Source organism: Dendrobates tinctorius, unplaced genomic scaffold (assembly GCF_039654945.1).
Source record: "Dendrobates tinctorius isolate UK_male_01 unplaced genomic scaffold, ASM3965494v1 ptg000016l, whole genome shotgun sequence".
NCBI classification, from domain to species: domain Eukaryota; kingdom Metazoa; phylum Chordata; class Amphibia; order Anura; family Dendrobatidae; genus Dendrobates; species Dendrobates tinctorius.
The window spans coordinates 6,812,165-6,830,865 of NW_027361684.1; the positions used below are offsets into that span (position 1 = coordinate 6,812,165).

General features: G+C 46.6%; 1 protein-coding gene across 7 annotated transcripts in view; it reads left to right on the forward strand.

The window, feature by feature from the left end:
• NCOR1 (nuclear receptor corepressor 1) overlaps positions 1 to 18,701 on the forward strand; it is a 214,158-nt gene that overhangs the window by 78,292 nt on the left and 117,165 nt on the right. For all 7 annotated transcript variants that reach the window (XM_073565347.1, XM_073565345.1, XM_073565351.1 and 4 more), the window contains exons 7-8: positions 9,473 to 9,529; positions 13,520 to 13,572. In XM_073565347.1, coding sequence (XP_073421448.1) covers positions 9,473 to 9,529; positions 13,520 to 13,572 — 110 coding nt within the window. The remainder of the gene's footprint in view (positions 1 to 9,472; positions 9,530 to 13,519; positions 13,573 to 18,701) is intronic.

Here is an 18,701-nt window from a genome sequence, read left to right on the forward strand (position 1 = left end):
AATAATTAGATCAGATTTGAGGGCATCCATGAAGGAGGATCTGACAGAGGCAATACTTTTTCTGAGGACAAATTTATAGATTTCTTCTTATTAACTGCATAAAAGTGTTTATTGCATATTTACTTACAGTTTAGAAAAGTTTATAAAAGTTATTTGCTATATTCTAATTGTATTCTAATAAATGTAGTTTTTGCTCTAAGTGCATGCACAACATAGAAAAAGATTTTCCAGCGTCTCCAGGAGATAAAATAACAATTGCTTTATTGAAAATATAAAATCTTCTTACCATCAAGTAAAAACAACATAAAGAGGCATATGGAGGGGAGCACTTTCCTACGCGTTTCACCCTGAAAGGGCTTAATCATGGAATGCGTAAAGGAGGTCTCCAAACAGATATTTAAGTGCAAAACATGTCAAGGAAACAGGTGATTCAATTAGGTGAAAAACACACCCATTACATTTAACAGACAAAACCAAATTTGAAAAAAGTGTACAATGCATGGAAACCAACACATACAAAGGGTATAATAATAAACAGATCAAGGAAAAAAAAAAAAAATCAAGGAGTCGGAGCCTGATAAAATCCAGGAGTCGGAGTCGGAGTCGCAACTGTGGCTTACCGACTCCACAGCCCTGGTGACTACATCAAATAAATGGTTAATAGATTGTGGGGGCTTGCACTTTAATCTAATTGACACACCGAGATCATGACTTTGTGGTCCTGATGTTTGCCATAGCAGTTCATGGCCAAATAGCGGCCTTAGGGTACTGTTACACCTAGCGACTCACCAGCGATCCCGACCAGCGATATGACGCGGTCAGGATCGCTGGTGAATCGCTAGGTGGTCGCTAGTGAGCTGCCACACAGGCAGATCTCACCAGCGACATCGCAGGGGACGGGGATCGCTACTTACCTGTCAGACGCGGCGATCCTGACGTCCTCCCGCCCGGCTCCACGCGTCGCTCGTCGTCACAGCAGGAAGCGCCGCAGGAAGTGGACGACGAGGAATGGTCCAGCATCTTCTCGCGCGACCAGCGATAACCAGCGGGGGAGCCGGTCAGAGGTAAGTATCACATGTAGCGATATCGCTAGCAATATCGCTGTGACGTCACAAAATCGGGGACTTTGCAGCGATATTGCTGGCGATATCGCAGTGTGTAACGGGGGCTTTAGAGTCTGCCGGCTACAGCGGCCAGTTCAGAAGTTAGCGACATTTAGGTGGTAAACAAACACTTTTTCATTCCTGCTATACCACTTTGAATTAATTCCTGAAAATCACCTGAAGGGTTAATAAACTACCTGACAGCAGTTTTCAATGTGTGAGGGGGGTGCGGTTTTTAAAACAGCATCACGTTTGGGGTTTTCCAATATATAGCACCCCTAAAGTCACTTCAAACCTGGATAGGTCCCTCAAAAAAATAAATTTTGTAAATTTCCTTGAAAAAATTAAAAATTACTGCTACATTTTTAAACCACCTAAAAGGCTAACAAAATAAATTAGCGTTTTAAGAATGGTGCTGATATAAGGTATACATGTGGGAAATGTTATTTATTAATGTTTTTCTGTGGTATGACTATCTGGATTAAACGGATAATCATTCAAAGTTTGAAAATTGCAATTTTTTTTTTTTTTTTTACATTTCTGGCAAGTTTCTGATACTTTTTATAAATAAACACAAAATATATCAATCTAAATTTACCACTTTAATAAATTATGATTTGCCACAAAAAACATTCTCAAAATCACTGAGGTTTGTTGAAGCATTCCAGAGTTATGACCACATATAGTGACATTGGTCAGAATTTAAAAAATTGGCCCAGTTACGAAGGGGTTAAAATTCAGCCATCAGCTACCGGGTATGGGGCAGGCTCACTCCATATACTCGCTTCTGACATGTGATGTGTTTATATACAGCGGATGTCCTAAAGAGGTTAAAGGGAATCTGTTGGTAGGATCAACCCTCCTAAGCCATCTATATGGGCATATAGGTTATAGAAAGTTAAATAAAGGGATACCTTTTATATCAACTGACTCCAGATAAATCCACATTTTCTTATATGTAAATGAACTGTTAAGAGCTATGGGCCGGACACAAAACTCTGAAATGAAAGGGAGAGAATAATCAGTCTGAGACATATAACTAGGGCTGTGGTTTCGGAATAAAATGGACCGACTTCAACTCCTAAAATATGCAATAAATTGGGTTCAGTAGTAGTTCAGGGCAGAATGTGTTGAAATTTTTCATAAAATTTGGGCAAGTTATCAAATGTCCTATAAGTGTCTGTTCTGTTCCAGATCTAAAGATCTTGGCTGTTAGTTGCGATGAATCTGTGCTGCTCTTTATACACCTGCTCAGTAGTGACCAGTGCTGTGGAGTCATAGATGAGATGAATCTGTGCTGCACTTTATGCACATGCTCAGTAGTGACCATTGCTGGGGAGATGTAGATGAGATGAATCTGTGCTGCACTTTATGTACATGCTCCGTAGTGACCAGTGCTGTGGAGATGTAGCTGAGATGAATCTGTCCTGCACTTTATGCTCATGCTCAGTAGTGACCAGTGCTGGGGAGATGTGGATGAGATGAATCTGTGCTGCACTTTATGCACATGCTCAGTAGTGACCAGTGCTGTGGAGTCATAGATGAGATGAATCTGTGCTGCATTTTATGTACATGCTCAGTAGTGACCAGTGCTGTGGCTTTGTAGCTGAGATGAATCTGTGCTGCATTTTATGCACATGCTCAGTAGTGACCAGTGCTGTGGCGTTGTAGCTGAGATGAATCTGTGCTGCACTTTATGCACATGCTCCGTAGTGACCACTAGTGCTGTGGAGTCTTAGATGAGATGAATCTGTGCTGCACTTTATGCACATGCTCAGTAGTGACCAGTGCTGTGGAGTCTTAGATGAGATGAATCTGTGCTGCACTTTATGCACACGCTCAGTAGTGACCAGTGCTGTGGGGATGTAGATGAGATGAATCTGTGCTGCACTTTATGCACATGCTCCGTAGTGACCAGTGCTGTGGGGATGTAGATGAGATGAATCTGTGCTGCACTTTATGCACATGCTCAGTAGTGACCAGTGCTGTGAAGTCATAGATGAGATGAATCTGTCCTGCGCTTTATGTACATGCTCAGTAGTGACCAGTGCTGTGGCGTTGTAGATGAGATGAATCTGTCCTGCGCTTTATGTACATGCTCAGTAGTGACCAGTGCTGTGGAGTCATAGATGAGATGAATCTGTCCTGCGCTTTATGCACATGCTCAGTAGTGACCAGTGCTGTGGAGTCATAGATGAGATGAATCTGTCTTGCGCTTTATGTACATGCTCAGTAGTGACCAGTGCTGTGGAGATGTAGCTGAGATGAATCTGTCCTGCACTTTATGCTCATGCTCAGTAGTGACCAGTGCTGGGGAGATGTGGATGAGATGTATCTGTGCTGCACTTTATGCACATGCTCAGTAGTGACCAGTGCTGTGGAGTCATAGATGAGATGAATCTGTGCTGCATTTTATGTACATGCTCAGTAGTGACCAGCGCTGTGGCGTTGTAGCTGAGATGAATCTGTCCTGCACTTTATGCACATGCTCAGTAGTGACCAGTGCTGTGGAGTCATAGATGAGATGAATCTGTGCTGCATTTTATGTACATGCTCAGTAGTGACCAGTGCTGGGGAGATGTAGATGAGATGAATCTGTGCTGCACTTTATGCTCATGCTCAGTAGTGACCAGTGCTGTGGCGTAGCTGAGATGAATCTGTGCTGCACTTTATGCACATGCTCCGTAGTGACCACTAGTGCTGTGGAGTCTTAGATGAGATGAATCTGTGCTGCACTTTATGCACATGCTCAGTAGTGACCAGTGCTGTGGAGTCTTAGATGAGATGAATCTGTGCTGCACTTTATGCACACGCTCAGTAGTGACCAGTGCTGTGGGGATGTAGATGAGATGAATCTGTGCTGCACTTTATGCACATGCTCAGTAGTGACCAGTGCTGTGAAGTCATAGATGAGATGAATCTGTCCTGCGCTTTATGTACATGCTCAGTAGTGACCAGTGCTGTGGCGTCGTAGATGAGATGAATCTATGCTGCACTTTATGCACATGCTCAGTAGTGACCATGCTCAGTAGTGACCAGTGCTGTGGAGTCATAGATGAGATGAATCTGTCCTGCGCTTTATGTACATGCTCAGTAGTGACCAGTGCTGTGGCGTTGTAGAAGAGATGAATCTGTCCTGCGCTTTATGCACATGCTCAGTAGTGACCAGTGCTGTGGGGTCAAAGATGAGATGAATCTATGCTGTACTTTATGCACATGCTCAGTAGTGACCAGTGCTGTGGGGTCGTAGATGAGATGAATCTGTGCTGCACTTTATGCACATGCTCAGTAGTGACCAGTGCTGGGGAGATGTAGATAATAATAATAATTTTTATTTATATAGCGCCAACATATTCCGCAGCACTTTACAATTAAGCGGGGACATGTACAGACAATAAATTCAATACAAGTTAAGACAATTCAAACAGTGACATTAGGAGTGAGGTCCCTGCTCGCAAGCTTACAATCTACAAGGAAATGGGGGGACACAGTAGGTGAGAAATGCTTGTTAATTCAGGTCTGGCAATTATAATAGGGATTTTCATATAAAGCTGCATGATCCGGTCATCAGCCCGTGTGTTTAAGTGCAATAGACAAGTATCAAGTGCAGTTATCATGTGCATGAAGGGTGTGGAGACAGATGAATAGTAGGGTGCAGATTGAGAATAATATTTGGAAGGAGGGAACAGGGCAAAGTTAGCTTGCTGAGTAGTTGATGTGGTAGGCTTGTTTGAAGAGATGGGTTTTCAAAGCGCGCTTGAATAGGTCATGGCTAGGTATCAGTCTGATCGTCTGGGGAAGTGCATTCCAGAGAGCTGGAGCAGCACGAGAGAAGTCTTGGAGACGGAGGTGCGAGGTTCGGATTACGGGGGATGTTAGTCTTAGGTCATTTGTAGAACGGAGGGCACGTGTAGGGCGATAGACAGAGATGAGAGAGGAGATATAAGGCGGTGCAGAACAGTGGAGAGCTTTGTGGGTGAGAGAGATGAGTTTATACTGGACCCTGTAGCGAATAGGTAGCCAGTGTAATGACTGGCACAAGATGGAGGCATCGGTGAAGCGGCTGGACAGAAATATGACCCTGGCTGCCGCATTCAAGATGGATTGGAGAGGAGAAAGTTTGGTAAGAGGGAGACCGATCAGAAGAGAGTTGCAGTAGTCCAGACGAGAATGAATAAGAGCGACAGTAAGAGTCTTAGCAGTTTCAAAGGTGAGAAAAGGTCGGATTCTGGAGATTTTTTTAAGATGCAGGTGACAAGAGCGACTGAGTGATCGGATGTACGGATTAAAGGAAAGTTCAGTGTCGAATATGACCCCAAGACAGCGGGCATGCTGCTTGGGAGTTATGGTTGAACCCTCCAGGGTTATTTCGATGTTAGGTAGAGTGAGGTTAGTAGAGGGGAGAAACACAAGAAGTTCAGTTTTAGAGAGATTTAGTTTCAGATAGAGGGAGGACTTGATGCTAGAGACGGCAGACAGACAATCCTTGGTATTTTGAATTAGGGTAGGGGTGATGTCAGGGGAAGAAGTGTATAATTGGGTGTCATCAGCATAGAGATGATACTGGAACCCAAATCTGCTGATTGTTTGTCCAATAGGGGCAGTGTATAAAGAGAACAGGAGGGGGCCTAGGACTGAGCCCTGCGGGACCCCGATAGTAAGGGGGCGAGAAGAGGAAGAGGAGCCGGAAAAAGATAAAGTGAAGGAGCGGTCAGAGAGGTAGGAGGAGAACCAGGAGAGGGCTGTGTCCTTGAGGCCTATAGAGCGGAGCATAGTGAGGAGGAGCTGGTGATCCACAGTGTCAAATGCGGCAGAGAGATCCAGTAGAATCAGCAGGGAGCAATGACCTTTCGATTTAGCTGTTATTAAATCATTAGAGACTTTAGTGAGGGCAGTTTCAGAGTGTAAAGAGCGGAAACCAGATTGTAAGGGGTCGAGAAGAGAGTTATCCGAGAGATAGCGGATTAGACGGGAGTGGACCAGGCGTTCCAGGAGTTTAGAGATGAAGGGAAGGTTAGAGACAGGTCTGTAGTTAGCAGTGCAGTTCTGGTCCAGGGATGGCTTTTTAAGTAAAGGGGTTATGATGGCATGTTTAAATGAGGAGGGAAATATACCTGAAGAAAGAGAGAGGTTAAATATTTTAGTCAGGTGAGTGGTGACCACTGGGTGAGAGAGACTGCAGGAGCTGTGAAGGAATAGGGTCACTGTTGCAGGTTGTAGGCCGAGCAGAAGCGAGGAGCTTGGAAACTTCTTCTTCTGAAACAGGCTCAGAGATGTCTAGTGAGCTTGAGGTGCGGCAGGGAAGGGGATCCAGGCACTGAGGAGATAGGGCTGAGATATCCTGATGGATGTGGTTGATTTTTTTCTAGGAAATAAGTGGCCAGATCCTCACCGCTGAGGTTGGTGATGGGGGCCTGTACTTTAGGTTTCAGGAGGGAGTTTAAGGTTTCAAAAAGTCGTCTTGGGTTGTTGGATAGTGAGGTGATGAGGGTGGTGAAGTAGGATTGTTTGGCCAGATGAAGGGCAGAGTTATAGGTTTTGAGCATGAACTTATAGTGGATGAAGTCTTCTGCTAAGAGAGATTTTCTCTCTTAGATGAGATGAATCTGTGCTGCACTTTATGTACATGCTCAGTAGTGACCAGTGCTGTGGAGATGTAGCTGAGATGAATCTGTCCTGCACTTTATGCTCATGCTCAGTAGTGACCAGTGCTGGGGAGATGTGGATGAGATGAATCTGTGCTGCACTTTATGCACATGCTCAGTAGTGACCAGTGCTGTGGAGTCATAGATGAGATGAATCTGTGCTGCATTTTATGTACATGCTCAGTAGTGACCAGTGCTGTGGCGTTGTAGCTGAGATGAATCTGTCCTGCACTTTATGCACATGCTCAGTAGTGACCAGTGCTGTGGAGTCATAGATGAGATGAATCTGTGCTGCATTTTATGTACATGCTCAGTAGTGACCAGTGCTGGGGAGATGTAGATGAGATGAATCTGTGCTGCACTTTATGCTCATGCTCAGTAGTGACCAGTGCTGTGGCGTTGTAGCTGAGATGAATCTGTGCTGCACTTTATGCACATGCTCCGTAGTGACCACTAGTGCTGTGGAGTCTTAGATGAGATGAATCTGTGCTGCACTTTATGCACATGTTCAGTAGTGACCAGTGCTGTGGAGTCTTAGATGAGATGAATCTGTGCTGCACTTTATGCACACGCTCAGTAGTGACCAGTGCTGTGGGGATGTAGATGAGATGAATCTGTGCTGCACTTTATGCACATGCTCCGTAGTGACCAGTGCTGTGGGGATGTAGATGAGATGAATCTGTGCCGCACTTTATGCACATGCTCAGTAGTGTCTAGTGCTGTGGCGTTGTAGATGAGATGAATCTATGCTGCACTTTATGCACATGCTCAGTAGTGACCAGTGCTGTGGAGTCATAGATGAGATGAATCTGTCCTGCGCTTTATGTACATGCTCAGTAGTGACCAGTGCTGTGGCGTTGTAGAAGAGATGAATCTGTCCTGTGCTTTATGCACATGCTCAGTAGTGACCAGTGCTGTGGGGATGTAGATGAGATAAATCTGTGCTGCACTTTATGCACATGCTCAGCAGTGACCAGTGCTGGGGAGATGTAGAGGAGATAAATCTGTGCTGCACTTTATGCACATGCTCAGTAGTGACCAGTGCTGGGGAGATGTAGAGGAGATGAATCTGTGCTGCACTTTATGCACATGCTCAGTAGTGACCAGTGCTGGGGAGATGTAGAGGAGATGAATCTGTGCTGCACTTTATGCACATGCTCAGTCGTGACCAGTGCTGGGGGGATGTAGAGGAGATGAATCTGTGCTGCACTTTATGTACATGCTCAGTAGTGACCAGTGCTGGGGAGATGTAGAGGAGATGAATCTGTGGTGCACTTTATGCACATGCTCAGTAGTGACCAGTGCTGGGGAGATGTAGAGGAGATGAATCTGTGCTGCACTTTATGCACATGCTCAGTCGTGACCAGTGCTGGGGGGATGTAGAGGAGATGAATCTGTGCTGCACTTTATGTACATGCTCAGTAGTGACCAGTGCTGGGGAGTCCAGAGTTGAATTTGGAGTTGATGGTTTGGCTTTCCGACTCCACAGCCCTGCATGCAATTAACATGGAACAGCAGAACTGAAGTTTGTCTCCTTACAAATACATTTGGTGCAGCTCTCACAGCTCTGCATATTACAACCTTGTCTGCCTGTGAGCTGGAAGCTGAAGCTGAGCGGAACCTGCAGATGTTTCCGGTATAATCACACGCAGCTCTGCAGCGAGATCAGGAGAGCAGGGAGCAGCCATTACACATCACACTGGTGACACTTCCTTTTTAAAAAAACATGGATATCTCTGGAATAAGACATCGGACCATTGATATCAAGGTATCATTATTCAGCTTCCAATGATCTACATGCCCATATACACAGCTTAGGAGAGTTGATCCTACTGACAGATTAACTTTAAAGGGAATCTGTCACCTCATTTTGGCGCTCTATGTAAATGAGTTGGGTCCGGTCCGATGGGCGGTGTTTTGGCTCCTTAACTCCACCCCTCCTTGGCTGCTGTCCGCAATATTTCAGGTAATTTCCGTAGTTGTACTCCATATTACGCTCATGCACATTGCAATCTTGACTCGTGCACGCACAGTATGCTTTGCCCATTTGCGGGCAAAGCCGAAAAGCATTAGTGCGCATGCGCTGGTGAACTATGTCCTGGAAGTATTTCGCTGTGTTCCTGGACATAGTGCTAATGCTTTTCGCCCACTCTCGGCACTGCCCACTCTCGGCACTGCCCGCTCTCGGCACTGCCCGCTCTCGGCACTGCCCGCTCTCGGCACTGCCCGCTCTCAGCACTGCCCGCTCTCAGCACTGCCCGCTCTCAGCACTGCCCGCTCTCAGCACTGCCCGCTCTCAGCACTGCCCGCTCTCAGCACTGCCCGCTCTCAGCACTGCCCACTCTCAGCACTGCCCACTCTCAGCACCGCCCACTCTCAGCACCGCCCTCGACTCTTGCGAAATGAACGCTGCAGTTCTAGAACTTCAGTTTCTGCATCCTCGTAGAAGCAGTGGTTTAATCGGGAATGTCTACCTGGATAGTTAGGCACCTTATAGAAAGCTGGAAGTTTAATTACCAATATTTTGATTACTTGTTCTATTTTAACTTAACAACTTGACTAAAACAAGGGGTCATCATTTAATCCTATAATATTATGTTTCTTGAGAGTTGTAGTTCATTGTGGTGTGTAAACCCTCCACTTTTTCGTTGCACCATTAATTTCCCCTATATCGTGTTTGGATCTGGATTTCTCTCAAAAGTCCAATACTATTGTATCTTGCAGAAAAAAGCAGAGGAAGCGCATAAGATTTTAGAAGGTCTGGGCCCAAAAGTAGAGCTGGTAAGTACTGTCTGATGTTTCCGTTGGGTTTGCTATTCTACGGCTCGCTGTAGTACCGCTCATAGTTATAGGTTTATTATGAACTTCATGCTCACAAGTCTGTCTTTTTAATGCCCCCTACCTACCTGTCAGAAGGTTTTTAATTCTGGTATTAGTGGCATTTCTGATTAGACACTTGGATCCTTTTTTTTGTAGAGATCTGAATCACTATGCATATCAGCCTGGAAGTGCACTGGGGGGGTATCTGTGCACTTGCACATAGCAAACAGATTGCATTAACACCTCCCAATGTTTTTGAGCCTGATTTATGTAAGATTTGTGTAAAATTCCTCATGACTAGCACAAAAAATCTCATCCAAGTCTGTGAATAGCCTACACAACTTTACCACTACTCTCATATGTAAGAAAATAACCTAAAAATCTGTCCTGGGCACCACGTTACCACTGCAGTTAATGGGCGGCATTCATGTTTTATCTGATGGGAAACCTTTAAAGGGAACTTACCATCATGAAAATGCAGTACAATCTGCAGGCAGTATGTCTTGGGGCAGGTGGAGCTGAGCAGGTTGATATATAGTTTTGTGAGATAAGACTCAGTATAACCTGTGTTTTCATCCTTTAAAGCTTTGCGCTTTCTTAGACTTTTGGTCCAGTGGGCGGTCCTGTCAGTGTTTGTGTGCATACAGAGATGGCTGTAAGTCACTGAAAGGCCCGCCCACTGGATCCAAAATCCCAGAGACAGCATAGGTGTAAATGATGAAAACCCAGGTTATACTGAATATTTTCTCACAAAGCTATATATCAATCTGCTCTGCTCCACCTGCTGTATAACATGGTGCTGCAGATTGGACGGCATTTTCATGGTGAGTGATTCCTTTTAAAGCACCACTCCAGAGATTTATTTATTTTTTTTTACTGCAGCGCTAGAGTGGGGATGCTAATTTAAGTCGCCTGAGCATAGTGATCTACTACTTATCAGCTGCCGTCTTCATCGGCGCCGCTCCGATCAGTCTCCGTCGGTTTGTGACTTGCCGGATCGCTCCAGAGTTTGTTGGGTGATCCCGAAGTCACAACTTAATGTAAGTCTATGAGAGTCAGAACAAGGCTCTCATGGACTCACACTGACAGCTTGTGACCTTCACCGTTGGTTTCCGGTCAGCCAGAAGCTGCCATCACAAGATGGCGACTCTGGATCGGAGCGGCGCTGGGAACAGCAGAAATTATCGACTGTTAAGAGTAAGGCCAGGGTCAGAGAACTTAGATTAGTCGCACCACTCCAGTGGACAGCCCCTTTAAAGTTAGATTATGCGAAGGGTTTTGTTGTGCATTGAGTTCTGTAGTCACTGGGATGATCTGTTATACTCTGGATTATTGGAATCTAATAAAGTAAAAATCATCCCCCCCTCCACACCAAAAAAAAGTATGATTAAATGCTAGTTTCATTGCACTTTTCCAGGAAGAGATTCTTGCACTCTGGATGGTGGCTGACATGGACAGTTATGTTTAACTAAGGAAAATGGGGATCATCTTATTTTTAGGGATCCTCCTCTTGGTAAAATCAGGCTGGGTGCGGTCTGTGTAAAAATCTGGCGGCACTCCGACCAAAGTTATTCAGTAGGACTGTTCAGATTTTTTTTCATGGACCAAGTTTTCTCATGGAAAAAAAAAAAAAAAATCACATAATGCTCTATTCTCTTCCACATTTCGGATGAGCCTCGCCTATTCGTCTATAGGTGCAGACAAAAAATTGGATCCTGTACAGATCAACCATGTAGCATCCGATATTTATAGATACATTGCAATTCTGTAACATGGGAACAAGACACTATAGATGAAAAATCGCCTGATTTTTTTTCTGCATGAAAATAGAACAATTTTTTTTTTGTTATACGCCCGTGTGAACTTAGTCTAAAGACGAGAGAACACCCATGTACAGTTTATAAGCCGCACGCCTGTCCACTGTGATGTTTATTTCAGCCGTCCTTGTTATTGTGAATGCGCCTAAACCGGGTCTGTAATTTTCTGTTAAATTGTACATTTAAATCTTTTTCCTCTCTTTATTTTTATGGAAATCAAGCACAAGCTTGAGTCCTTTTGCCATTTTGCCATTTCTCATCTGATTGGCGAAAGCTTCCCAATTTAGACTTTTCAAGCCCTCGGGAGCTGCATAGTAATTTTGTCTGGTTACTTGAGGGCTTTTACTTTGACTTTGTCAGCTGTAAATTGGGGTAGAGCTTTCCTGTTGTGCACCTAGATAACATGAAGGTACACACGTGGTCAAAATTGTTGGTACCCCTCTTTTAATGACAGAAAAACCTACAATGGTCACAGAAATAACTTGAATCTGACAAAAGTAATAATAAATTAAAAATCTATGAAAATGAGCAAATGAAAGTCAGACATTGCTTTCAACCATGCTTTCACGGAATAAAAAAAAAGTAATGAAATAGGCCTGGATAGAAATGATGGTACCCTTAACTTAATATTTTGTTGTACAATCTTTTGAGGCAATCACTGCAACCAAACGATTCATGTAACTGTCAATGAGACTTCTGCTCCCCTCGACAGGTATTTTGGCCCACTCCTCAAGAGCAAACTGCTCCAGGTGTCTTGTTTTTTGAAGGTTGCCTTTTCCAGATGGCATGTTTCAGCTCTTTCCAAAGATGCTCAAGAGGATTTAGGTCAGGGCTCATAGAAGGCCGCTTCAGAATAGTCCAGTGTTTTCCTCTTAGCCTTTCTTGGGTGTTTTTAGCTGTGTTTTGGGTCACTATCCTGTTGCAAGGTTCAAGACCTGTGACTGAGACCAAGCTTTCTGACACTGGGCAGCACATTTCTCTCTAGAATCACTTGATAGTCTTGAGATTTCATTGTACCCTGCACGGATTCTAGACACCCTGTGCCAAATGCAGCAAAGCAGCCCCAGAATATAACAGAGCCTCCTCCATGTTTCACAGTAGGGACAGTGTTCTTTTCTTGATATGCTTCATTTTTCCGTCTGTGATTATAGAGCTGATGTGCATTGCCAAAAAGTTCCATTTTTGTCTCATCTGCCCATAGGACAGTCTCCCACAAGCTTTGTGGCTTGTCAACATGTAGTATGGCAAATTCAAGTCTGGCTTTTTTATGATTTTTTTTCAACAATGGTGTCCTCCTTCTTCGTCTCCTATGAAGTCCACTTTGGCTCATACAACGACGGATGGTGCAATCTGACACTGATGTTCCTTGAGCTTGAAGTTCACCTTTAATCTGTTTAGACGTTTTCTGGGCTCTTTTGTTACCATTCGTATTATCCGTCTCTTTGATTTGTCATCAATTTTCCTCCTGCGGCCACGTCGAGAGGTTAGCTACAGTCCCACGGAGCTTAAATTTATGAATAATATGCCCAACTGTAGCCACAGGAGCATCAAGCTGCTTGGAGATGGTCTTGTAACTTTTACCTTTAACGTGTGTCTATAATGTTCTTTCTAATCTCCTGAGATAACTCTTTCCTTCGCTTCCTCTGGTCCATGTTGAGTGTGATACACACCGTGTCACCAAACAGCACAGTATCTGTAGCCCCCTATACAGGTCACTCACTGATTCCAATATTGTAGACACCTGTGATGCTAATTAGTGGACACACCTTGATTTATCATGTCCCTTTTGTCATAATTTTCAGGGGCACCAATCATTTCTGTCCAGACCTATTTCATGAGTTTTATTTTTTTAAAAATTCTGTGGAAGCAAGGATGAAAAGTAATGTCTGACTTTCATTTGTTCATTTTCATAGAATTTTGATTTATTATTACTTTTGTTAGATTCAAGTTATTTCTGTGACCATTATGGGATTTTCTGTCATTAAGCGAGAGGTACCAACAATTTTGACCACGTGTGTATGATATGTATAAAAACTGGTCTGCAGGGAAAGGATTGGGATTTTTTTTTTTGGCCACCAGTCATCTCAAGGTCTCACAATCTCTAACATCAATGTTTTTTTTTTTTTTTTCTTAGCCGCTGTATAACCAGCCCTCGGACACCAAGGTTTACCATGAAAACATCAAGACGTAAGTATATAACAGTCATCGCCTAGCTGCGGCAATCACATCCTCACACCTTACAAGGAAGAAAATACATCTAGGGATCTTTACTAGTGGAGAGTAATGCATGCAAGTGTTTTAATGTTGTTGTTTTTTTTTCAATTCATCTCTTTGCTTGTAATGTGAAATGTGTGCAGCAGTGTCCAGTTCTCAGCAGATACTGGATACTTCAGTGCAGTGCTACAGGCTGAGATGCAGGTTTTGGTGATGTGAATCCATCAGAAAAGAGAAGATCCTTCTTTTTCCATTCATGTCAAATCCCCTTTGAAAAAAAAAAAAAATCCTACAAATGCGGCCTGCATGAGATCAGCCTCGTGCATATTAAGTACAAAATGTAATGACTTATCCAGATATTGGCCTTTCTTTATCGCCTTATTGGGGGACACAGATTACCATGGGTGTATGCTGCTGCTGCTAGGAGGCTGACACTATGCAAAACAAGAAAATTAGCTCCTCCCCGGCAGTATACACCCACCGACAGGCACCAAGCACCTCAGTTTGTGCTTAGTGTCTGTAGGAGGCAGACCGGGATCTCCCCAGATCCGCAGTTTTAATCCAATTTTCCTTTCAGGTTTAGTTTGAACTTTTTAATTTTCTCCCTCTTTTGTCTTTTAGGTTTTTTCCATTGGGAAACAGGGTATAGTTATCACCCTGATTTCCTATATCATGCGGCTGAGCGAGCAGTGTGGTGTCACCCACATCGCATCTCTCAGTACCGCAGGCAGGACTTTTCCCTATCACCTTCCGGTGATAAGGGTTGCGGACAGGTGGCTGGTCCTTGCCGAATCCCCCTCCTCACCCCTTTCTCGGGACAGGGCTGAGAGGAAGACGGCGATCGTAGGTGTTCCAAGCCGTCTTCTGCAGGATGCGGGTACAGAGGACTCCTTCCCCTCCCAGCGGCCTGCCGTTTCCCCGTGGGCCCCTGTGGTCATCCTCTTCAGGGACGTCAGGTAAGTGCCTGTACGTTCCCTCCGGCCCCGCATAACCTTCAGTGACATGGGAGAAGAAGGGACCTTGTTGGTTTCAGGTCCACAGATTTGAATCTCCCGCCCTTTCTGCCTGCCGCGCGCTCACATCCGCTTGCGTTCCTCCACTTTCCCAGCTCTAGTCAGGGAGTCTCGGGGGATCTCCTCACTCACCGCAGCGTCGCAAGCAGCAGGTCCGGGTGCCATCCTTAGCGCGGTATGTCGGGCATGGGGCTGCGGCGCCGTCAGGGTGGGAGGCACTTTCACTTTCGCTTTCCCCTCAGCGCGGGGAATTCCTCTGCTCTCCCTCCTCCCTTCCTGAGCGCGCTCCTTTCAGCGCGCCTTTTCTAGCCCATCACAGGGCTTCTTTCTCTTTTGGATGCCAGCCCCCCCTCTTCTGCCATGCCCTCTCCGTCGCTATTAACCAGTCACGGCGCAGCCGCTAAGCTCCGCCTCCATCTTCCAGCAAGGATTTCCTGATGCCTGAATCACTCCTTCCTGCGCTGTTTGGGGGACACTTCGGCGTTTCTTCTGCTGCTCGCACAGAATCTCGGTAGGCTCGGCTCTGAGACAAGGATTAGCTCTCCTCGGCAGTTATTCCCTAATTTCTGCGGCCATTCAGTGCGGTTCACTTATGCCCAACCCTTCAGGGGATCTCTGCTTCAGGCCCACCGTTACCTATTATGCTTGTGCGCGCTGTAAAAAGAAGTGGGCATCGGGTCGGTCGTCCCCAGTCAGCATCTCAGGAACGCACAGAGTCCCGGGCGGAGGGCGCTCTTCCCTCCTCTCTCCCCCCAGAGTGGGCCGTTACAATGTCACAGTCTGTTTCTGACTTGACAAAAGTATCAGTCGCTGGTCCAGGTCTTAGAACGATTGCCTCAGCTATCCTCAGCCACCTCTGCCCCGACCGCCTCTCGGGGTGAGTCGTCCACACCTGACCGCGACCTTCAGAGAGACAGACAGGGAAGGACTTCTAGGAAGCGGGCTCTGTCCACTTCGTCCTCGAGCTCGCAGGGCCTTTCCGCTCCCAGGCCTCCTTCTCCTTCCTCGGATGACAACCTTCAGTCAGGCGATGCTTCTCAATCGGAAGCTAGTTCAGAGGGGAACAGCGTTTCTAAAACGCGGGACATGGTCGATAGTCTTATTGCAGCTATCTTCCAAACACTGGAAATTAAACAGGATGAGGCTCCACCTCAGGAATGCTCGGTTCTCCTTAAACGAGCCAGACCTCCGTCTCGAACCTTTCCCAATCACAACGATTTCGATACTACCTTATCCAAAACCTGGGAGCGCCCTGAGCAACGTTTCTCAGGCCGCAAGTACTTGGACGTTCTGTACCCCTTTGACGCAGAACTGCTCTCAAAGTGGTCCAAGGCTCCCGAGGTGGATCCTCCAGTTTCCCGGATAGCCTCAAAAACGGTGCTCTCTCTGCCAGACGGGGCATCGCTCAAAGATCCTACTGACAGGCAGATTGAATCTCTGGCTAAGTCTATCTTTGAGGCATCTGGCGCCTCTCTCCGCCCTATTTTCGCATCCGCCTGGGTGGCGAAAGTCATTTCCGCTTGGGCAAAAATTCTTCGCAGAGGCATCTTAGCGTCACCTCCTCAAGACGAATTGGCGGATCTGGCAGATCAGATTAACCATGCGGGTAAATACCTTTTGGCCGCCTCCTTGGACGCGGCCGGCTGCGTAGCAAGGGCTAACAGCAACATAGTAGCTGTACGCCGAGTTCTCTGGCTAAAGTCATGGAATGCGGACACTACTTCAAAAAAGTTGCTTACCAATCTGCCATTCCATGGCTCTAGGCTCTTTGGAGCAAAGCTGGATCAGATAATTTCTGATGCCACTGGAGGTAAAAGTACCTCGCTTCCCCAATCTCGACCAAAACGTCTTTTCAACAGAAAGGGTTTTCGACCATTCAGGCCCTTTCGTCCCTTCTCTGCCACGGAGAGAGCCACTCAGCAGGATCGGCCGGCCGCCACCAGGGAGCGGGATCAGAGGAAACCTTCCTACAAACCCGCTCCTCGCTGGAAATCTAGAGGACAATATTCCAGATCTGCAGGAGCCAATTCCGGCAGATTTTCGTCTAAGTGACGGGTCAACCCCACCTGGAATTTCTTCCAGGGTGGGAGGCAGACTTTCCTTTTTGGCGGATGCTTGGCTGTCCGTTGTCGACGACGCTTGGGTCAGAGAACTCGTCGCATCCGGATACAAGATCGAATTTGCTTCACTCCCGAACAGACGGTTTTTCCGGTCTCGACCTCCGCGTCAGCGGGCCCAGATTCCGGGTTTTCTGCGGGCCATTTCCTCCCTTCTTTCCGCCGGAGTCATTGTTCCCGTTCCCTCAGACAAGCGTTTTTCCGGGTTCTACTCCAATCTCTTTGTAGTCCCGAAGAAAGACGGCTCTCTTCCTCCTATTCTGGACCTCAAATTGCTCAATCGCCACGTGAAGATTCTTCATTTCAAGATGGAGTCTCTTCGGTCGGTGGTTGCTTCCATGGAGCCCGGGGAATTCCTCTGCTCGGTGGACATTCGGGATGCCTATCTGCACATTCCAATTTGTGTGCAGCATCAGAAGTATCTTCGATTTGCGTTTCAGGGAGACCACTTTCAGTTCACAGCTCTTCCTTTCGGCCTAGCTTTAGCGCCCCGTGTTTTCACGAAGGTGATGGCAACCGTCATGGCCATCCTTCGCTCCAGAGGGATCCTCATCATCCCTTATCTGGACGATCTTTTGATCAAGGGTTCGTCTCGCCAGGACTGTCTCCGGAGCCTTCAGATAACCCTGGACACTCTCAGCCGCCTAGGTTGGCTAGTCAACAAGGAAAAGTCCATTCTGATCCCCACCCAGCGTCTGACCTTTCTGGGCATGGAATTCGACACGAAGCTAGCTCGTGTTTTTCTTCCAAGGGAAAAATTTACAACTCTTTCCAAGGGCATCAGCACTCTCAAGAGGCCTGCTCCCATTCCCATTCGGTTCTGCATGAAGGTCCTGGGGAAGATGGTGGCTTCCATGGAAGCAGTACCCTTTGCGCAGTTTCATCTTCGCCCCCTCCAGCTGTCTCTGCTTTCAGCCTGGGACAAGACCACAATGTCCTTGGACCGTCCTATTCGGCTTCCGCTCAGAGTGAGGCAGTCTCTCACTTGGTGGCTACAGCCAGCGTCAGTCCTCCAAGGGAGGTCCTTCCTTCCGCCTCAGTGGCAAGTCATCACCACCGATGCGAGCCTTCTAGGATGGGGAGCTGTGTTCCATCAGAAGTCTCTCTTCCCAATCAATCTTTTGGAGATCAGAGCAATCTTCCTGGCCCTTCTTCATTGGCAGCCCCTCCTATCCGGCAAGCCGGTCCGTATTCAGTCGGACAACGCCACGGCCGTGGTGTACATAAACCATCAGGGGGGAACGCGCAGCAAGCAAGTAATGTCAGAAGTGGCCAAGATATTCCGCTGGGCAGAACGTTATGTTCCGGCAATCTCCGCCGTCCATATCCCAGGGGTGGAAAATTGGCAGCCGACTTTCTGAGTCGCCAGGGCCTAGCGTCCGGCGAATGGTCCCTGCACCCCGCAGTTTTCTCTCAGATATGCGACCGTTGGGGCACCCTAGATGTCGATCTCATGGCATCTCGGATGAACCACAAGGTGCCGCAGTTCGTAGCCAGGTCCAGGGACCCTCTAGCCGTCGCGTGCGACGCACTGGTGACTCCGTGGTCCCAGTTTCAACTTCCGTATCTGTTTCCGCCTCTGGCACTGATCCCTCGGGTGGTCAAAAAGATAAAATCGGAAGGCGTACCAGTGATTCTAGTCGCTCCAGATTGGCCAAGACGGCCTTGGTACGCGGAACTGGTCAACATGCTTGCAGACGTTCCCTGGAGGCTTCCAGACCGTCCAGACCTTCTCTCGCAAGGCCCCCTTTACCACGAGAATTCTCAGTCTCTGAGTTTGACGGCATGGCCGTTGAGACCGCAATTCTGAAGGAATCTGGTCTGTCCAGTCAGGTTATTCAAACTATGATCAGAGCCAGGAAACCAGCCTCTTCCCGCATTTACTATAGGTACTGGAAGTCTTTTTCCGTTGGTGCGATGATAAGAGTCTTTCCAATGGCCTTTTCTATCCCATCTATCCTGGGGTTTCTTC